This window comes from Eretmochelys imbricata, chromosome 3 (assembly GCF_965152235.1).
Source record: "Eretmochelys imbricata isolate rEreImb1 chromosome 3, rEreImb1.hap1, whole genome shotgun sequence".
NCBI lineage: Eukaryota > Metazoa > Chordata > Testudines > Cheloniidae > Eretmochelys > Eretmochelys imbricata.
Genome location: NC_135574.1, coordinates 157,810,406 through 157,831,058, shown reverse-complemented (window position 1 = coordinate 157,831,058; position 20,653 = coordinate 157,810,406). Strand labels below are relative to the sequence as shown.

The window sequence follows — 20,653 nt, the reverse complement described above, 5'->3', positions numbered from 1 at the left end:
TGCTATCTTTTTATACAAACCTCTACTGAAGTTGCACCCACAAATCCATGGCAGCATGTGGCCCTTGGGTGGCCCCTTGTAAATTTGCAGGACCACTCATGACAGCCATCTCCACTATTGTGGTATAAAACATGCTTTAGAATACCTACAATAATAGTGCTTCATCCAGCTCCCTGGAGAACATACTCTGCTGCTTTTATTAGGAAGACTTCTCATTAAGCTTCAAGCCATTGCTCCACGTTGTCTTCCAATTAATTTGCCTCCTTCATGTGTATTACGTACTTCAAAAGTATTTATACGTGATGTCTTCTCCTTTCCCCCATTCAAAGTCTCTTCTAGAGCTTCATATATAAAGATTCCTTTATTAAACTGCTTTTCATTTAAAGAAAACATATTTACACCAACAAGTCATATCACACACAAAACAGCGAAGTTTTCACTTGTATTAGCCTGTTATACTAACGCTTGACAGCACTATCAAGCCAATTCACAAAGAGTGCATTTAACCATATCTGAAGTCACCCATACAACAGGTTTCCCTTTCCCTCAAGACAGACTTCAGTTGTCAAGACTGAATCATGTTCCATCTGGGCTAACTGGAGATTAAAGCAGATTAGTAAACCTATATTAACTCAGTTAGTTTGACTTTTACTTAATTGGGCACTGACAGCGTTGAACATCCGTTTCTGGAAAGCACTCTCTTCTGAGCATCAGTTTCTCCTACCCTCCTGGGACACTGTGTGCTGTTAATTATATGATTTAAATGTAGCAGTTTACATTTTCAGCTCCCTTTAATACTTAGCACTTACTACTATGCAATTTGCTCTGTAACTTGCCACTTGCACTTGATGCGTGTAGATACTCCGATTTCCATTTTTTAATGGTCTTAATAAAAGCATCAGTTGGTACCGTAACCCACAGAGTGACAGCAGAACAGAAGCTGTTTTTCTGAAGTGTGCAGATATAAACAGAAATTAACAGCAGCATATATTTTATTTCTTTTTCCCTTTAGAGGACTTTGCAAACAGGGCCGGATCTATCTGGTCTTTAGACAGACCTCTCACTGAGAAAAGCCTCGCAGCTCTTTCCTGTAAAGTGCCTCCACATTTCAGACCTAGAGCCATCAGTTCGAACTTCAGCATCTCTAATCCTAGCTCTTCCATCTCGGCAGCAGAGTTGAATGCCAGCAAATCTATTCGCGTAGGCTCCTGCAGAGAGAACATGCAATTAATTCATTGTTTTAATAGATTAACAATATGTTCTTCTTGTCTTATGCTCATTTGGTCTCCAACAAGAATTCATTTTACAGAAGACTACTACTCCAAGCTTATTTGGAAGTTACCCAAACACTTTCAAAGTGTGACAATATAGTTAAACATCTATGTATAGTAAGTGGGATATTTTCACAATTAAACTTGAATTCCAGTAACCTAAGACTCCTTTTTGTGATCTACAGACAACTATATTTCTAAAGTTATCCTGCCAAAATACCATGGACCAAATTAGTGGTCAGGGTTTAACAGTCTGTTTATAAGAGAGGGCTGAACAAACTGGAAATAAAAACAAGTGACCTGTTATCTTCTTGTTCTTCGGAAGTAACAGAAAAATAATCGCATGAACACAGAATTCTTGAACACTTAACAGTTCAACACCTTATCCTTCAGTTGCACAGGCCATCCACTACCTAGGACACAAAGCTACAAGCCTTCTTCATTTGGAATATAGCCAAGATGAAATAGTCACCATGAGTAGCACGAAAGGGGGTGGGACAGCCTACTTTTCTATTTCAACCACCCTGAAGTTACAAGAACTGCAGACAAACTATTTTCTTTTTTATGAGGTGTTTAGAGGAGAGTAAAGCTCTAGGAGTGCATCTTATCTTGACGCATAGCATAGCTGACACCAACCATGCCTTAAATGAAGAAAATCAGCATCTTCAACTTCTAGGAAGAGTCATATCAATGCAATTTATTAGTATCCACTGAACCGAATATGGAATTTGGGACAACTCTTACACCACTTATTAACAAGCACAGTGCCATCTATGAAGTGTCATGCTTGAGTTAACAAAAGGGACTCAATAATAAACGGTCCCAGTGATGGAAATGAGACAGCTCATTTGTTGGCCCAATAACCAGCAGTAAGTGTTTACTTAAGAACAGGGTCTGATTCTGTACAGTATCACACATTGCCAAGCTACACATACAAAAAAAACAAAAACAAAACCCCCTCACTGTGTCTTAGCACCGAATGGAGCTGTTCTGAGGTCTTATTACTATCGTCACTACTTTCACAAAATGCAGCGGGCACCATCATAATATTTGCTACCTACAAGAATTTACTATGCCATTTGTGAAGTTTCCTATTCCAAGAGGCGGGAAAGCTGCAAATAATGAGGGAAAAGATAAAACACCGCTGTGTTGCAAATATCCAGTTTAAGATAGTTCCTACTGTCCACTCAAGCATATACTACAAAGTTTCAGTTAACTGAACTACACCTGTTAAAAACTCAAGTACATTTTGTGATGGGTTTTCCCTCATTCAATTTTGTTTGTTCACTTACTTGCCAATTGTCAAGATTCAGCTCTTTGGAATGAATGTGTCCAAACATATTACTACGACTAAGAAAGACTCTGCAGAAGTCAAAGGCTGAAAATCAAGTTTTCATTGGCTAGAAAGCTAATCCAGGCCTCTCATGTAGCTGACAAGGTATATTAATTACTTTGTTGAATTTTTGTCAGTGATGTGATACATAAGACTCTGAACTGCCCATCTATTAAGGAAATATGAGTAAGCAGGTTACTCCACTGTTGAGATAATGGATTAATTGTTTTCTTTAAATCTGCTCTTCCACCACTGTTTGGAAACTCAACCATGGCACATCACATCCTTGCTCCCAGGAGTTGCTACTGTCTAAGAGACATACTGGAACCGAAACTTGTTGCTTGAATGAGAGCTGCAGTCTCAGTTATCTAAGGTGGTTTGTCCAAACACCACACTGAAGTGTTTATATAAGAGAAAACCGAGATAGATGAACTAGTCAATTGGCTTTTGTCTGCTCCAAACAAAAGCCCCAAGTGACTAACTTCTAACTTAGGTAACCTCCAAGGATGAATATTAAGGTCAACCTACACTTAAAGGTGATGTGACCAAACTTGATACAGTGAGCTGGAAAAATCTTTCATCCTACAAAGTAGACTATATTTTCCAAGAGGAAGAACTTTTCAGACAAATGGGATGATCTCTGGCTACACTTGTGGGAAAAAGGAAAGACACTCATGAGGGGTGCCTAACCCCTTCAGGAAAGAGAGAGAATAGATAGCTGAGAGCAGTTAGACATGGAGAGCCCTAGACATGCTAGGACTTGGCTATCTCAGAGATTAACATTCCCCCATGACCTATCACTCCAGTTACAATCTGAGGCATTACTGCTTTGGTTCCAGTGCTGAACTCATGGGGGTTTTGTGATAGGTGTCACTGGAGGACTCTCCCTGGAGTTAGTTTCCATTAGAGCTAGTACATGGCCACTTTTAGTCCATAGTGCAGGATGTATCTTTCACTGATCTTCCTCCTGTCCTAACCAGTGGTATTTTTTCAGTTGAGTGAAGGTGATGGCTTCAGGGTAAGACTGATGTGTATTGAAGATAAGTAAGTGGCCTCAAGACACTAGTATAATGATCACTTAACATCACCTCACCAACAGATATATGGACCACATGATATTGAGGAACTATAGCCACTTAGGGAGCATTCTAGCTACCATCCCCTGCAGGAGCCCAGGCACACTGGCAGGTTTTTATGAATACTTCTACTGAATGAATAGTCAGAAAAAGGCAAACCAAAGTCCACTATACACATCCATATTCATCAGATCCAAGCCCCCTGTTCCCTGATGGCCCCCCTGGGACTCCTGCCCCATCCAACCCCCCTGTCCCCTGACGGCTCTCCTGGGACCCCTGCCGCTGGCTGACCCCTGCCGCCCCATCCACCCCCCCCTTCCTCACTGCCCCCATTCCTCTGACGGCCCTGCCCCCTATCCACACCACCACCCCAAACTCCCCTGCCCTCTATCCAACCCCCCGCAGCTGCCTAGAGCACCGGTGGCTGGCGGCGCTACAGCCGGGCTGCCCAGAGCACCAGGACAGGCAGCCGAGCTGCCCGGCTGGAGCCAGCCTCGCCACCGCGCAGCTCAGAGCACCGGGTCAGGCCACGGCTCTGCAGCTGCGCTGCCCGGCAAGAGCTCAATGCCCTGCCGCCCAGAGCATTGCGCCGGCAGCGCAGTGAGCTGAGGCTGCGGGGGAGGGGGAACAGCAGGGGATGGGCCTCCTGGGCCGGAGGCTCAGGGGCTGGGCAGGAGGGTCCCACAGGCCGGATGTGGCCCACGGGCCGTAGTTTTCCCACCTCTGATCTAGCATAACTAAGCCAATTGGTTTTAAAGTGGTTCATGCAGTAACTTGGGAATTGTTTTGAGCTGCTATAAGGAACTATTTAGAGCCCAGAGTGAGCATTATTTAGAAATATGAATTATCATGAGAACCATCAAGGCAAGTTAATTTTTAGACCCAACTACTTTGGCCGTGTCCCTTTATGTCAGTTAGGTAGGTCATTCACTAACTGGATGATAGAAAAAGTGGTCCAAAGACAGATGATGGGCAGAGAGGAAAAAGAAGCATTAAGTCCATCTCTAGACATTCACATTTAGTACTGCTTACTGTGCTCTGCAACTGGTTTGTTTCCTGCTGAGTAGCTGAAACATTCTGTTGCTCCCCATCCTTCAGGGTCTTAGCTGCTTCATTTTTTTCATCAGCTGCTGGAGTTTCTACCTTCTCTGGTAGATCTTTTCCAAGATCTTCTCGTTGTTCTTGTGATTTCTCAGTAGGATTGGAGGTTGAACTGCATCCAGTGGAATCCTCTGAGCTACTGGGCCACTCACTTGTGAGTTCAGTCTTTTCAACGTGGCTGCCAGTTGATTGCCAACTACCTTCTGCCGTGCTAGGAGAATCATCTTCACTATCACCATCATCTGAGCTCTCGGGATCTGCCAGTCCTTCCACTCCCATCCTGTTACAAACAACACTGGTTAAAAAATTTTAATTAAAAAGAGTTACATTCTCCTTCACGTGCCCCAAAGAACTCACTGTACTAGCCTAGCAAAGGAGGACTAGACTGGATTGTCTCCAGACCAATTTAATTCCTGCACTCAAAAGGGTAGAAGTCACTGTTACTGTACATAACTCCAGGCACTCACTCAGGAGCCAGATATACTTTCTAAAGCACTCCTAGTAAAGAATGAGCCAAATCTACTACTGCCAGATGGCAGACCTTTAGCCACATGAGCATCTTTACTATGTCTAATCATTCTAGTTCATCATTTTAAACAATGGAATTCAAAAACTCATTTTGTTAAAAGAACAGAACAATTTATGATTCTCCCACTGTTTTCTCTATGAAAGATGAACAAACTGGAGTGAGAGAAGATTAAAGGGGTCAAAAAAAAAGTCTTCAAGTTACATAAGGTAGGAAAGGTTGAGCCCAGTTTAATTATCCAGAATGACCACTGATGAGGGCAGGGCAGCAGGACGCACCGGGGCATGAAGCAGTGCAGTAACTCCTCACTTAATGTTGTAGTTATGTTCTTGAAAAATGCAATTTTAAGCGAAACGATGTTAAACAAATCCAATTTCCCCATAAGAATGAATGTAAATGCAGGGGAAGGGTTAGATTCCAGGGAAATTTTTTCGCCAGACAAAAGACATTATATACATATACAGTATAAGTTTTAAACAATTTTAAACAAATAATGCAATACTGTACTCAGCAATGATGACTATGAAACTTGGTTAAGGTGGAGTCAGAGGGTGAATCGTCCAGCTGCTCCTCTTGCTGTTCTTTCCAAAGTACCAGGGGTGCTCAACCCCCAGCTCTGCCCCAGGCCTGCCCCCACTCCACCCCCTTCCCCCAAGGCCCCAGCCCCACCCTGCCTCTTCCCACCCCTACTCTACCCCTGCCCCACCTCTTCCCACCCCTGCTCTCCCTTCTCCTCCCTCCCCCCCAGCACACCACATCTTCCCCCCTGAATGCTGGGACAGCTGATTGCTGCAGGCAGGAGGCACGGGGAGAGAGCGGGGAGTTGCTGATCCGCAGGGCCGCCAGCCGGTGGGAGATGCTGGGGGGGTGGTGAAGGGGAGCTGCCGGCCCACCCTGGTTCCAAGCCCCCACGGCCAAACAACGTTACAAGCAAACATTGCGCAACTTTAAATTAGTATGTTCTCTAATACATCAGCAACGTAACAATGAAAAAACATTAACCGGGACGACTTTAAGTGAGGAGTTACTGTACGAGGGAAAGACGAGAGGGGTCAAAGCTCCTTCAGATTAGATTTCCTTGGTGCCTGTAGAACGGCGGTAGCACTGTTCCTGGGAGTGCTCACTTTCAGCTGTCTGACTTTTACTGGTGATTAGTTAAAATGGTATTTTAAGTCTGTACCAGTGATACAAAAAGTAATCATTTCCCCTTGGTAATTATCTATTGCTTTTCTTATTCTTTAAGAAGCTTGTTCAAGCCATAATACTTACCAAAAACATTTCCTTTTCCCAAATTTAGCTCCACTCTTTTCTGACTCATTTGGGCGCTTCCGACAATCACTGGTTTCTGGAGACACCATCTTACTGGAAGAGGCCTGCATTCCTTCAAAGCAAAGTTAAAAGATTTATTCTACTCTATATTAGGTTGTTATGAGATTACCAAATCCATATAAGAAGATTTTAAAGCTCCAAGTAGCTGATCAAGGAGAACAAGGATGCTCTATGGTTCCAATTACTTTCCATAAGTACGTAAGATGTCTTTCTTTAGTATTTGTGGAAGGTGCTGGACTGAGAGCCCTGGAGAGTGAAGTCTTCCACATAAACTCAGAACAGGCATAATGTGGGCAGCAGCAGCAAAAGCTTCCCCACAGGAGAGTCAACCCTGTACTGGAGAGAGCACTTCTGAGGTGAAAAGGTATCTCGTGCCCCTGCTGAACCTCCCAACAGGGTAACAATCAATGGCTACACAAAGTAGCTGCAAAGGACACTTGTGTAATCCAGATATTTTATTATAGTCTATTTCTAAACTCTCCATAAAAGTTGTTAATCTATGATCTGTTTACTACAAAAAAGTTTACATATGATTCTTACTGCTAAGTTCCTATCACCATCTTCAGAGAGTTTTTGATGGCACTGCTATTTATGTGCCAGACTCACTAAAGATTCATCTGCCTCTTCATGCTTTGTCCGTCGTTCCAGAGGACATGCTTCCATGCTGATCACACTTGTTAAAAAAAAATGCATTAATTAAATTTGTGACTGAACTCCTTGGGGGAGAATTGTATGTCTCCTGCTCTGTTTTACCCTCATTTTGCCATATATTTTGTATTATAGCAGTGTCAGATGATGACCCAGCACATGTTAGTTTTAAGAACACTTTAACTGCAAATTAGACAAAATGCAGAGAAGATACCAATGTGAAATTTCTAAAGATAGCTACAGCACTCAACCCAAGATTTAAGAATCTGAAGTGCCTTCCAAAATCTGAGAGGGACGAGGTGTGGAGCATGCTTTCAGACGTCTTAAAAGAGCAACACTCTGATACGGAAACTACAGAACCCAATCCATCAAAAAAGAAAATCAACCTTCTGCTGGTGGCATCTGATTCAGATTATGAAAATTGACATGCATTGGTCCGCCCTACTTTGGATTGTTATCTAGCAGAACCAGTCATCAGCATGGATGCATGTCCCCTGGAATGGTGGTTGAAGCAACAAGGGACATATGAATCTTTAGCACATCTGGCATGTAAACATCTTGTGATGCCGGCTACAACAGTGCCATACACACACCTGTTCTCACTTTCAGGTGACATTGTAAACAAGAAGCGGGCAGCATTACCTTCTGCAAATGTAAACAAACATGTTTATCTGAGCAACTGGCTGAACAAGAAGTAGGACTGATTGGACTTGTAGGTTCTAAAGTTTTACATTGTTTTATTTTTGAATGCAGGTTTTTTTGTACATAATTCTACATTTGTAAGTTCAACTTTCATGATAAAGAGTCTGCATTACAGTACTTGTATGAGGTGAACTGAAAAATACTATTCCTTTTGTTTTTTTAGTGTAAATTATTTTACTAAAAAATAAAGTGAGCACTGTACACTTTGTATTTTGTGTTGTGACTGAAATCAATATATTTGAAAATGTAGAAAACGTCCAAAAATATTTAAATAAATGGTATTCTATTATTGTTTAACAGTGCGATTAATCGCACTATTAATATTTTTTATCACTTGACAGCCCTAATTAGAAGTCAAATTTGGTCTATTTCACCCAGATGAAATAGTGGAATGTAGCCTGAAATATTTAAGGTCAGTAACAATTTCTCAAATAGTGTTAATTCAAACAGCCATATTTTAATAAGATATGATTGAAAACAGTCCTATGTTGACTGATAACAGTTATTTTAAGGAGTCATTCCAAGTACTCAGTAGTACCTTTAAGAACTGAATCCTCTAGCCGCTCAGCCATCTCGTGACACTGTTGCTGGTAGTCTGGATTCGTGAAAAAGTGCTTTGGTTCTGCAAGTTTACGCTGCAGCCTTTCTAGGCGTCTTTGTTCTTTTTCTGCTTCTCGCTCTGCTTGCTGCTTCACCCACTCAGCCATTCTGCAGAGAAAAAAGGGTCCAAAAAATAGGAACCATTCAGTCATTTTAATCTAACAATGATTATTGCTCTGCAGTTACTGAATACTTTCACCCACTGATGGGGACAGAAAAAGGAAGAGGATAGGAAATAAGTGAGTTAGTCACAAAAAAAAGATGCACCCTGCAGCAACACATGGAAATTTCACTACTGGAGGGAGGAAGGTTTATTTATGCAAGACAGATTAATGATGGGCTCCAAAGTTGCGTGAATATCACTGGCCTGCAGCTACAGGGTTGTGTGCTTTGAGGATCCTATAATTTTTCTGTTGTGTGAGAACACTATTCTATCCCTGAGAAACACTGACAATAGGTACAGACAAACATCTCACAAACAGGTTGCAGTATGGTCACCTTTAATTTGTATACTCTTCAAGCAGACAGTAGACTCCTGCTAGCTTCTATCCATATTGTGTTAAGGGTTTCAAAGAGCTAAAAGCTCCTTCTAATATCCATAAAGTTTCATTATTCTGACCATAAAAGCCTCTTGTTTGACCTCTTCTAACAATGAAAGATAGGTCATTGTATTTTATAATGATATTTCTGATAAAGTAAATGCCTCACGCTTTTTCGTGGTTAACGTCTCGTAGTCTCCTTCCACTAAGATCTCGGCAAGCCTCTCGATTCGTTGTCTTTTCAATTTGAGCGCCAAGTGCTCGGAGCATAGATCCAAAACCTGAAAGTTACCAGAAATCAGCTACAAAGCTGCGAGAGGGAGATCTACAGGACCATAACAATTTTTAAAAATAGCTATTCACCCTCTTCCCCACACACCAGTAATAAAGATCAAGGTAATGAGACATAATATACTAGAGAAAAAAAAATCTTGTTACTCCCACCACTGGTGAAGAAAGAGATACTGAAAGTTTAGCTACTTGCTTTCTCTCAGAATAACTGAGGCCAAAGATGAGCTGTAAATATTTAATAGATACAATGTGATAAATTATATTATTGAGCTGAATGTCTCAAACACCAAGTCAAAGAGGGGCATTCAAGGTATAACTAAGCTTAAACCATCTTTTAATTTTAGCTCTCTTGAAGTCATGCCAGCTGAATTCCTGAGCTACTGATATCCCTTGAATCTGTATTCCTGATACCACAGGCTACTGGAGTCCTCTAGCACAGTGGTTCTCAATCTTTTCCATATTGGGACCACTTGAGCCTCCCCTCCCATCTATCCAGGATCTCCCAATGGGACCATTGTCAGGACTCCCATATATTGAGGACACCTGCACAGGGGCTGGGAAAGTGATTTTTGCAGGCTATAGCCTGGATTTTGCAGAGTGCCAACAAAAATTAATTGCCCGAGAGCGGTAGTCACATAAGGCAACGTGGTCTGGTGGAGACCCAGTAATGTTAGTGTTCTACTTGCACCTCTGCCACTGACTTGTTCTTGTCACTTCACTTAACTTCTGTCTCAATCTCACCCCCTCATGAGTTACGGATAATACTTACCTAACTACCGTGAAGAAACAGTGAGGATTAATGTCAGTGCAGAGCTTTAAAGTACTACCTAAGTGCCATTTATTACACTATTCTTTAACTAAAAGTTGAACAAAACTGTACTAGAATCCTTGAAGACCCTTACAGCAGCCTTGAAAAAATGTCATGGAAATTTACCAAGCCAGACACCCACCCATTGAACAAGAGAGTCACCTAGTCACTCCCTTATTAAAAACAAACTACTGCCATAGGTGAATAAAATTTTGCAAAGCTGATTCCAAGCAGACACTTGTGAGGAAGTTGCTTATTACAGGTTTCACTGGATTTTATATTCTAAAGAGTATAGAGAGCTATTTTCTAAACCTGGGCCCAATTCTGCTCCTACTGAAGTCAATGGCAACGCTCCCAAGTCCTATCATAAACATTTCAGTTTCTCTGTGACGGTCTGATTTTGAGCCCAAAGGGACCATTAAGCAGGTCTTCAGAGGCTCAGACCTGTATAGGCTCAGGCTTGTGACAGAGTGCCTTGCTTTACCCCACATTTTTATTTTAAAACCCAAACAGAAGAACTTGACAAGGCCAACGGTACGATTTTGAAAAATACTATTCAGTTGACTTCAGGACTCCAATGGCAACTGTGACATCATAGAATGATGCATGCTGGATTGCCACAGTAGAGTAGAAGCTGGCAGGCATGACACTGGGTGTTTGCAAGTTATAAACAGATACCAGCAGCCAGTTGTCTTCAGGGGGATTAAAAAAAGTCACAGAAGCAGTATTTACTTTCATTCTGCCTAATTCTATAAACAAGATGTAGCAAGCTGGACCAGAATTCTAAAGGAAGCCCCCTTGATTTCTGTGGCCTGAAGATAGGAAATGATGGGGAACTTTACTGAACATTTTAAAATGAATGCATTTATCTACCAAATATCAAAATATAATTAGTCCAGTAACCTGCTTAACTTTGTTATTAAATTCAGTTTTATAATGTGCCTACATTTCAGTGTTTCAGAGGGGTGCATATCTTTGTACTGATGATACAGAATATATTTAATGCAGTTATTGAGCAGGAAATGGGTTGTTCTGGCATCTGAGCAGTAGGCAGCTGGGTCTTTTGAAACTTAAACGGCTGAGAAGCAATTTGAGTTTCTGTGATAAACACATTATAGCTGAATCTTTCACTGATAATTGCTTTAGCAGAAACAGTTTATTCTGACATTTAAATGGCCAAGTTTAGGTTTCACAGGTACAATTTCAGATTGTCTGCACTGCAGACACAGGAAACCAACACTGCATCAGTTACACTCACTTCACATTTTTATGATCATAAAGGTTAGAATTTTTTTTTTAAATGAAAGCTTGAGTTATGGCACAGGACTGCATGGCAAGTGGTAGATTCTGTGATGAGCTTTATGGCCATAAAATCTTAGAATGAAGGGGTTCTGGCTATCAAGAACTTTTCTGACTCACAAGTTTATTGTAGAATAAAATAAGCTAAGAACCTCCATAGGTCATGGTTTAGAGTAAACTTTTCAAAAACAGCAAAGTGACTGAGGAGCCTAATTCCTGTTGATTTTAATTGAAATTTAGTTTCTCAAATCCCTTAGGAGCCTTTGAAATTTTACCCCTAGATTAGAATACATTAAAAATTTGACAGTCCCCCATGCAGCATCAGCAACTGACCTCCTTTTCCACCACAAAGTCTTGGCTCCAGACTATAAACAACTCCATCCTGTAGCAAGTCTTCAGTATTAACCAGTCGCCCATTACATTTCACATAGAAACTGTCCTCAGGAATGCCCTAGAAACAATAACATTCAGTCTATAAAAACGGATTTTGATCAGTCTGAGTAATCCATTTTAAAACAATAAAAGGAGAATAGGCTTTTTGCCTCCTTTTTAATAAGAAATTAAAAACAAAGCAGAAGCTTTCTAAGACCCCCCCCAATCATTCACTGAATATGTATAATCTTAAAAATTACAAATACATTTTTAAATCAAGTTATGGGTAACTCATTTGATGAGCTGGAATCAAAGTACAGTCTCTCATTCCTGATTTACACAGCCTGCAAATAGGGGTGAGGAAGGAATCTTTCCTCCCCTCCTCCCATGTCTAACATTGTACACTCAGGTATGTGATACATTATGGAGTTACCTTTTTCTTAAGCTACTGGGCTCTGCTGGTGGGAAGATTATTATCATGATTTATTGATGACAGGTATATTTTCCAATTCAAGTTTTTAGTGAAGGTTAAAGGTGCTTACAGAGTAGTTTACATTCACCTACAAATGGATTCCACTGTTAAAATGCACTTTATATCACTTATTGGAGATGCTTAACTTTGTATTAGTCAAAAAATAAAATAAGCACCTCCTCTTCCTCCACTCCTCTAGGGCAATCAGAGGAAAGAAAGAAGATACCCACAACCCCAGGATGTCAAAGTTTGTCTAGTGCGTTGTCAACTCCTCCAGTAATTGTAGGAAGATGAGATCAGACATTCCTGGCTCCCTGCATGGCAAGTGGGCAGAACATGTCTGATGCAGCTGGACAGAAAGAGTGAAATATTTCACTGCTGTCACCTGCAGATGTTGGGAGTGCAAGCCTTGCTGTTCTCCCTAAGGCTGTGAAGGCGGAAGAGGTTACAAAACTGGATTTTTTTTAAAAGGTAGACTTTGGCTATAGCAGACCATCATTTGTAATTGAGAAAAATAATGTTCTTATATTTACAGCACCAGATGCGGACTCAGGAGATCTGGGCTCAGTTCCTTACTCTGCCACAGATTTCCTGTGTGACTTTAGAATCATAGAAAATCAGGGTTGGAAGGGACCTCAGGAGGTCATCTAGTCCAACCCCCTGCTCAAAAGCAGGACCCATCCCCAATTAAATCATCCCAGCCAGGGCTTTGTCAAGCCTGACCTTAAAAACTTCTAAGGAAGGAGATTCTACCACCTCCCTAGGCAACGCATTCCAGTGTTTCACCACCCTCCTAGTGAAAAAGTTATTCCTAATATCCAACCTAAACCTCCCCCACTGCAACTTGAGACCATTACTCCTTGTCCTGTCCTCTTCCACCACTGAGAATAGTCTAGAACCATCCTCTCTGGAACCACTTCTCAGGTAGTTGAAAGCAGCTATCAAATCCCCCCTCATTCTTCTCTTCTGCAGACTAAACAATCCCAGTTCCCTCAGCCTCTCCTCATAAGTCATGTGTTCCAGACCCCTAATAGGCACACCACATAATATCTCTTGTGTCTCAGGTCCTCATCTTTCCCTCATCTCTCTTGCTATTTAGATTGCATGCTCTTAAGAGAAAGAGGATTGCTCTTATTATGCATTTGTACAATACCTGGCACAAAGGGGCATCAATCTCAGCTGGGGCCTCTAAATGTCACTGCAATAAGATATTGTTTTATACATATTAAGAAAAACATAGTAATCAACAGGATCCTACTAGAGATTTTAAGGAATCAGTATCTCATTTATTTGCCAAGACCCAAAACCAGGGTCTCCTCTATTATAGTTTAAGTGTCAGTGACATCCTGAAACTGCTCAAGAAGCTGCAGGTATGGGCACTGTTGATATTTCAGTGATCGCCTCAACTACTGAAGATTTAGAGGGGGAGGGACAGGTCTTCAAGCTCACATCTTTGCTGGTAAAGAGATTTTCTAATTTGTCCAGTAAAAGCAAACGCTCCAGTAGCGGGACACTAGAACCTAGTCATAGAACATCAGGGTTGGAAGGGACCTTGGGAGGTCATCTAGTCCAACCCCCTGCTCAAAGCAGGACCAATCCCCAACTAAACCATCCCAGCCAGAGCTTTGTCAAGCCTGACCTTAGTCCACACAGACACACAGGGGCAGGTTTTGTAGCGAAGAGAATGATTCACGAGCAGGCCCAAGACACCAGGCAGGGGCAGCACCCAGGTTCTGAGGACAACAGTGAAAACTTAGGGACCAGATCAACATCACCTTCTTCTTCTTCTTCTTCCTCCTCCTCTTCCTCCCTCCCTCGGGGGCTCCCCTCCCCCGAGAGCAGAGGCACCCCCAATACGGGCAGGGCCGCCCCCAGCTGCGCTCCCGCTCCTACCTGTGCGCGGCAGCGAATGCGGAGCCAGTCCCGCACCGAGCCGCCCCCGGGGGGCAGCGGCACGAGCTGCGCTCGAGAAGCGCCCGGGTCCCGCACCAGCAGCGCCATCTTCCCCCGCTCAGCAGCCCCGGCCTAGCCGCGAGAGGAAGCGCCGCAGGGCAGGCAGTGGGCACGGCGCATGCTGATGACGCAGAAAGCCAACCCGGAAGCTGGGCAGCCGTCACGTGGCTGGCAGGGGCACCGCCCGTGGGTCGCAGCGGGAGGGGCAGGTCTGGAGAAGACCGATAAAGAAGGGCGGGGCCGCCGGGGCGGAGCTGCGGGGTGACCACAAGAGGTCGGTTGCCTGCCAGTCCGTCTCCCTCCCTCCCGGTCGCCTCGTCCTGGGCCAGAGCAGCAGAGAAGGGCGCAGCACCAGGAGCTGCTGTCCCTGCTTTACTCCGTCTGCAGCCTTTGCAATAACTACAAGGCAGCCGCCTTAGTCGGACTGTGATCTTCCCCCCTAGGCCATCCTGTGAACTGGGAGCTTTTTCTTCTTGCGGCTGGTGTATTTTTGAAGCCATGCGGGATATGTACCTACAAAACGATCAGTACACCACCAAAAATTTAGTGCAACCCCCACACTATCTGTAATCTCCAATGTGTCCTTGCCTTACTAGCTAGGTGCTTAGGCCAACTTTTTCAGGCTTTGAATCCTAAAATTAGGCATTCAAACCAAAACTTTGCAACATAAATACATGCTTAAAACTCCAAGTGACTGATGTAGGTACCTAAATATGGATTTAGGAAAAGACTTTCAAAAGACCCTATGGAGTTAAGGAGCAAAAAATGCCAATGGGATTTGTGCTCCCAGATCAGTCAGGTGTTTTTGAAAATGTCCCCCTTAATTACTTGAGTTTGGGCACACACAGTTGAAGGTTTTGGCCTGAGTATTTAGGCAAAAACAAAGATATCTGTAGGTAACAGAGAATACAGTGCATTTTCCAGGCAGTGGTCCTGTAAACTTCACTTTTTAAAAGACTATACAGTATGCATGTGTATGAAAGTCAGTGCAAGTTTTATTAGGGCCCTGATATTTGGGAGATAGATATTTTTATTTATGTATATTGCAGAAGCAACCCCCAATATGTAAGTTATTATTCAAACCTTTTTATGAGACAATCCCTTCCCTAAACAGCTCACAATCAAAAAATCAACCTCTAGCATGAAGGCCACATGCTTCCACATTAGAAAAATTAGGCCACATAATTCTCCACCAGTGTAACTCCATTTGTTGGAGTCACGGTGGAGGCTGGAGTGAAGAAAGGACTCTGCTGCCAACTCTCATTTTTTCATGAGTCTTGCAATATTGAGTATTTTACTTGAAGCCTCAGATTCTAGAATTGTGATTATGTCAGATTCTCAGCTTTTACTAAAAAAGTAAGTTTCTACTACACCTGATGGTTGAAGAGACAGTTAAAAACATGAACCCTAAAGGGTCAACGATCAAAAAGCAAATTAAAAGAACTGCCCAAATCATTACTTTTTAAAATCTCCTGGGGTTTTTTGCACTTGACTCACAATTTTTGAACACATGAAATTAACAAAACCAAGGCATTTTTAACCACCATGCGGGTAGTGGCAAAAATGTCCACACCCTGGATTGGTGAAGAATTGCAGATCCCAATATTCTTTGTGTAGTCCAGGAACTTATGCTAGTTGTGAAACCATGTTAGCCATGAAAACATGAAAATGTAGCTTCCTGGGGTAGTAAGCCTAACCCCATCAGACAAGCTGCCAGAGCATAATTTGTAGAATGGTTTGGAGTATGCTGGCTAGAGAAACTACTGAAAGTGTTACCTTCTTTTAACACCTTTTTGCACAAACAATATTAAAAATGGTTTTAACATGGTTTCCTTCTTAAGCACCAGTTCAGTTCCTTTGGAGGTAGCAATGGTAGTAGAGCTACTGTAGGCTAGCTGCTGACATTTTTATCTCTGTCATCTAATCCTGCTCAAAGCAGGCCTAGATCATAAGGTAGTTAAAATGTCACTGGCTAGTCCATGATACAATGGTGGCCAGTCCACACTAGTAGTCCCACTGTTGTTGTTACTGATGGGGGCTACACTGGCTGTAGCTCAGTGGTTCGAACTGCAATACTGAAAGGCACTCAGATACTGTGGTGATGGGAGCAATAAGAACCTATATGGAACAGAAATTTAGCAAGGAAGCTCCCTGTAGTCAAAGATTAATGGAGTACTGAAGTTCCCTTGTAAGCATAACTTGGCAAAGTATCAAACCACGTTTCCAGCATTCTCTGAATGTCCCAACCGTGACGTTTAAAGGACCAGTCTCACACTTCATTATGATTGTAACTTCAGTGGGTTCTCCAGGAATTAATGAATGAGCCAGAAGTCAGGCTTTATTTGTAGCTTTATTTGCTTTATTAATTTGACACAACACTCCACATTAATGGCTGGCGGGCTTCAAGGAGATACTTTATTCTTTTCAGTAACTGACATGCATTTTAAAAACCATTGTAAATGATGTCTTTACCTGAGGTGGACTGGAATGATTCTTTTATGCAACTGGATAATATTCACATTAAATATGTATAAATTAGAAGAGGCCTCAACTGACTGCACGGCAATAACACTATTCAGATCATAACATTTACCTGAGATATGTGCCTTGCTTTGTAATCTTCATTTAGCTCCCCCCCATCTAAATTATGGTAAAAACAGCTGTTTTTACAGTACTTGTAAAGTGAATTCAATGGTAGTAAAAGGTTCCAAATTAATATTTCTGGGGACTAGCCTCTGAGTCTAAGTAGCTGTAGGATAGGAAACAGCAGTACACATTGCTCTGCCAATGGGCTTCTTTTCCACCTAAGGTATTCTGCAGAGTGCAGTTCAGTCTCCATAACTTATTCAATTCTTGGCTTTGTTGCTGCAGCAGCGCCCAAGAAGGGGACCAGTTAGTGCCAAATTAGATGGTGGCTTTTGTGATGTATTCACCAGGAACGGCACTAAAACCCTCTAACTCATTTTATGAAGGCTACGGCACAGATTTCAGATGCAGTCACCACAGCTGATTTGAACTGATCTGAATGAACTGCCATTGTAGAAATGAAAATATATATCTCCAGCCCAGTGTCAGTCCCTTCAGATATCCAGTTTTAAAGGAAGTCAGATAATGTTGAAACTGTGACACAAACCTATAAACCAGGAAACCCAAAGGATCAAATCCATGCAAAATTTTCCTGAGCGGCTGTTGGCCCATCTGACAGTCCTGAGAGCTACAGTTGCAGCTCTCGGTACTGCAGCGACTGCCAAACACCAGCTTAGCCAGCCATTTGTACAAGACTCCACCCAGCCAGATAGCCATATATGGCATGGCAACTGGGCTCAGGAGTGACGTCAGAGTCTCGCTATGCTTTAACGGAGGGAGGGGGTGCAGATTTTCCCCTGGCTGATTGACAGCCAGAGGGATGGTTACAGGCTCTGACAGCTTCTTTCCAGAGGTCAGTCAAGGGGAGGCAACAAGGGTCCATGCAGCCTGAAGAGACAGAGAGTCACAGAGAGCTCAGACACAGGCACCCAGTCTCACAATCCTTGACAAGTGCGAGGAAGGAGGCTCCTCCGCACACAGGCAGTTGTTGGTGACTGGAGATGGGAGACTCGTAATCACAGATTTCTAGTGACCAGGGAGTAGGGGAAACCCTCATTCAGGGGTGCTGGAACAAGAGGTGCTGGGGGTGTGGCACAGCAGCCCCCCTGGCTTGAAGTGGTTTCCATCATATACCGGGTTTACAGTTTTGTTTAATGTCTTTCAGCACCCCACTATAAAAATGGTTCCGATGCCACTGCCCTCATTTAGTAATTATTTTATTTTGTTCTTAACCCACCCTTCACTACAGCACCAGTAACTCTTGCGAGTGTGTGAGACAGATGGCCCCAAATACTGGGGAATGCAGGAGGAGAGAGCCTCTAGGGCACAGCCCTGTAAACCCTTATTCATGCGTGTCCCACTGGGAGAGGAATAACGACCTTGTTATTAACACATTGGGCTGAGACTCAGGACATCTGGATTCATTTCCTACTTCTGCCACATACGTCCTATGTAGCTTGGACAAGTCACTTAGTCTCTCTGTACCTCATTTCTCTATTTGTAAATCAGGGATTCTACTAATACTCTTCCACCTTTTGTCATTTTAGATTATAAGCACTTCAGGGCACGGACAGTTTCTTACCAGGTGTGGGTAAAACTTTCAGATGCACCTAAGTCACTTAGGAGTCTGTCTCATTTTTAAAAGCGACTCAGGGTTTGTCTACATAGAAGAAGCTGTGCATGGGCGAGTCGACCTGAGCAAGCTTGAATTCAGCTAGCCTGGGTAGCAATAGCCGAGAAGACAGGGCAGTGCAGGCTTCAGTGTGGGCTAGCGAGTCACATATATACTCAGGCTCTGTGTTGGGTTTGTACCATCTGTGCTGTGCTGTCTTCACTGTTATCATTCCCTGCACTAGCTCAGGCAGGCTAGCCATGCACAACTTTTGCTTTGTACACATACCTGTAGGCATGTAGTAACCTATGTCTCATTGTGAGTCAGTAGGACTTAAACTACTACATGCTTAAATTGCTTTTGAAAATGGGACTTAGTTTTACTTTGTACGTACAATGCTTGCAAATATTATTAGTATTTGTATTACAGTAGCATCTGGAGACCCCAACTAAAACCAAGGCCCGATTGTGCTAGGCACTGTATGAATACACAGTAGAGACAGTCCCTGCCCCAAAGAGTTTATCATCTAAATAGACAAGATAGACAAAGAACGAGAGGGGAAACAGAGGCATAGAGAAATGAAATGACTTACAGTAGTGCTTAAAGACTCTAAATGTAATACAAATTAATGATAACTGAAGGCATCAGGTTCCTTCCAGGGTTCACCTCGACCAGCTAACACATTAAAATACAACCTTCCCTGTCTCTAGTACATTAGAGGTTTAAAACAAGTTAGCTAACACATTAAAAAAAAAAAAACATACACTTTTTATCCTAGCCTAGACAAGCCAGTAGCATCTTAGCTTCCAAAAGCAAGCTGATACATCTCAAGCATAGGCCATCTTACTACAGAGCTAACATCCAAAACCTGGGGTCTTCGTAACCTGGAAAGCTGTCGTTTGTTTGTGCTTGATCAGGCCCAAAGTTCAGGCTAACATTTTCTCCTGAATTCACCTGGTAGTGGCCTTTTCATTCAGAACCATGTGACTCACCTTTGGAATGTTACTTTTAATTCGGAATTCCCTGTTTTTTTCTGAGTATTTTTAATTATAACCAGAATATTGTTTAAATGTAACTTGCAATATTTAAGAGGTATACATGTAGCTTTAGATCTTAGGAATTTCAATTGCTCTCTGAATCTATGATTCACTTCCTACATGGGAACCCAGGCTGCTGGCAGTGAGGGTTTGGAGTTCACCAAAACAGCCCTACGAATATGTGGTTTTGTCCAGGGAGGAGGAGAACCAGGAAACCCATGAGATGAATTGATTCAGTACATCTCCTAGGCAATCTCTACTGATGGGGCTTGTACTGAGCTCCAGCTAGAGCGATAACTCCCCATCTCCCCTGAGACTGAACACCTCAGCTAATACAGTTGCTGCCCCAGCCATAGTAGGAACAAATTACATCTCCCTCTGCCCTCACCATCATTTAGAACTCTTTTAGGGCCAAATACTATCCTCTGCTAAATTTGGTGCTTTATGGACCTAATCCTCTCACATATACCAGTGAAAATGAGAATTGAATGCAATGAAATCACAGTAATGTAAAATCTAAGTAAGTGAGAGGAGAGTCAGTCCCTACACCTATAATACATAATCATGAAAGGGATTTTGGTGCATTAGTATCAAGTATTTTCTTATGTATAATGCTGTATCTCGGGGCATCCAAAGCTTCCAAGCACATGTCCTGGGTTGCAGGTGTGGGCCTGTTCACATGTGGACAGCTCTGAATAATGAACAAGGAGCCATGGACCTAAGGTTGTGCACAAGGCTGCTAACCCTACCACAAAGAAACAAACTTACTACAGAAGACCAGTAGCTATGTCAGTGTTCAGCATACTTGAACAATGGATCAGCTTCCTGTGAAGAATATGACGGGCATTGGTCAAACCCATAAAGTCCCTTGAAGGCCAGATCAATAATGAAAATCAGGTTTTGGATTGTAAGACCAATATATGAAGCTAAAAAAACTGCTAAAATAATTAAAGAAATTGACAGATACCATTTTGATGTCCCTTGGAATCAATGAGTGTAGATGGACAGGTTCGAACAAACTACACTTTAGAGAAATAAATGGGACCATCATCTATTCCAGGAATACGGGTGGTAAACATGAAACATGTAGTAATCCTC

General features: G+C 42.5%; 1 protein-coding gene across 1 annotated transcript; it reads right to left on the bottom strand.

Moving 5' to 3' along the window:
- Window positions 1–342: 342 nt before the first annotated feature.
- On the bottom strand, window positions 343–14,441 carry SDE2 (spliceosome associated SDE2). The gene is made up of 7 exons (XM_077813677.1): window positions 14,261–14,441; window positions 11,857–11,974; window positions 9,295–9,406; window positions 8,525–8,694; window positions 6,577–6,688; window positions 4,713–5,061; window positions 343–1,208 (listed from the first exon to the last, which is right to left on the bottom strand). The coding sequence occupies exons 1-7, from the start codon at window positions 14,366–14,368 to the stop codon at window positions 993–995; spliced, it is 1,185 nt and encodes a 394-aa protein (XP_077669803.1). The 5' UTR covers window positions 14,369–14,441; the 3' UTR covers window positions 343–992.
- Window positions 14,442–20,653: the final 6,212 nt, after the last annotated feature.

Excerpts from the sequence above, each read along its gene's own strand:
- SDE2 (XM_077813677.1), bottom strand. The coding sequence starts at position 14,368 with ATGGCGCTGCTGGTGCGGGACCCGGGCGCTTCTCGAGCGCAGCTCGTG. Across the intron at positions 11,975-14,260 it reads GCATTCGCTGCCGCGCACAG|GGCATTCCTGAGGACAGTTT; the intron begins GTAGGAGCGGGA and ends TATTGTTTCTAG. Across the intron at positions 5,062-6,576 it reads GGGAAAAGGAAATGTTTTTG|GATGGGAGTGGAAGGACTGG; the intron begins GTAAGTATTATG and ends TGTTTGTAACAG.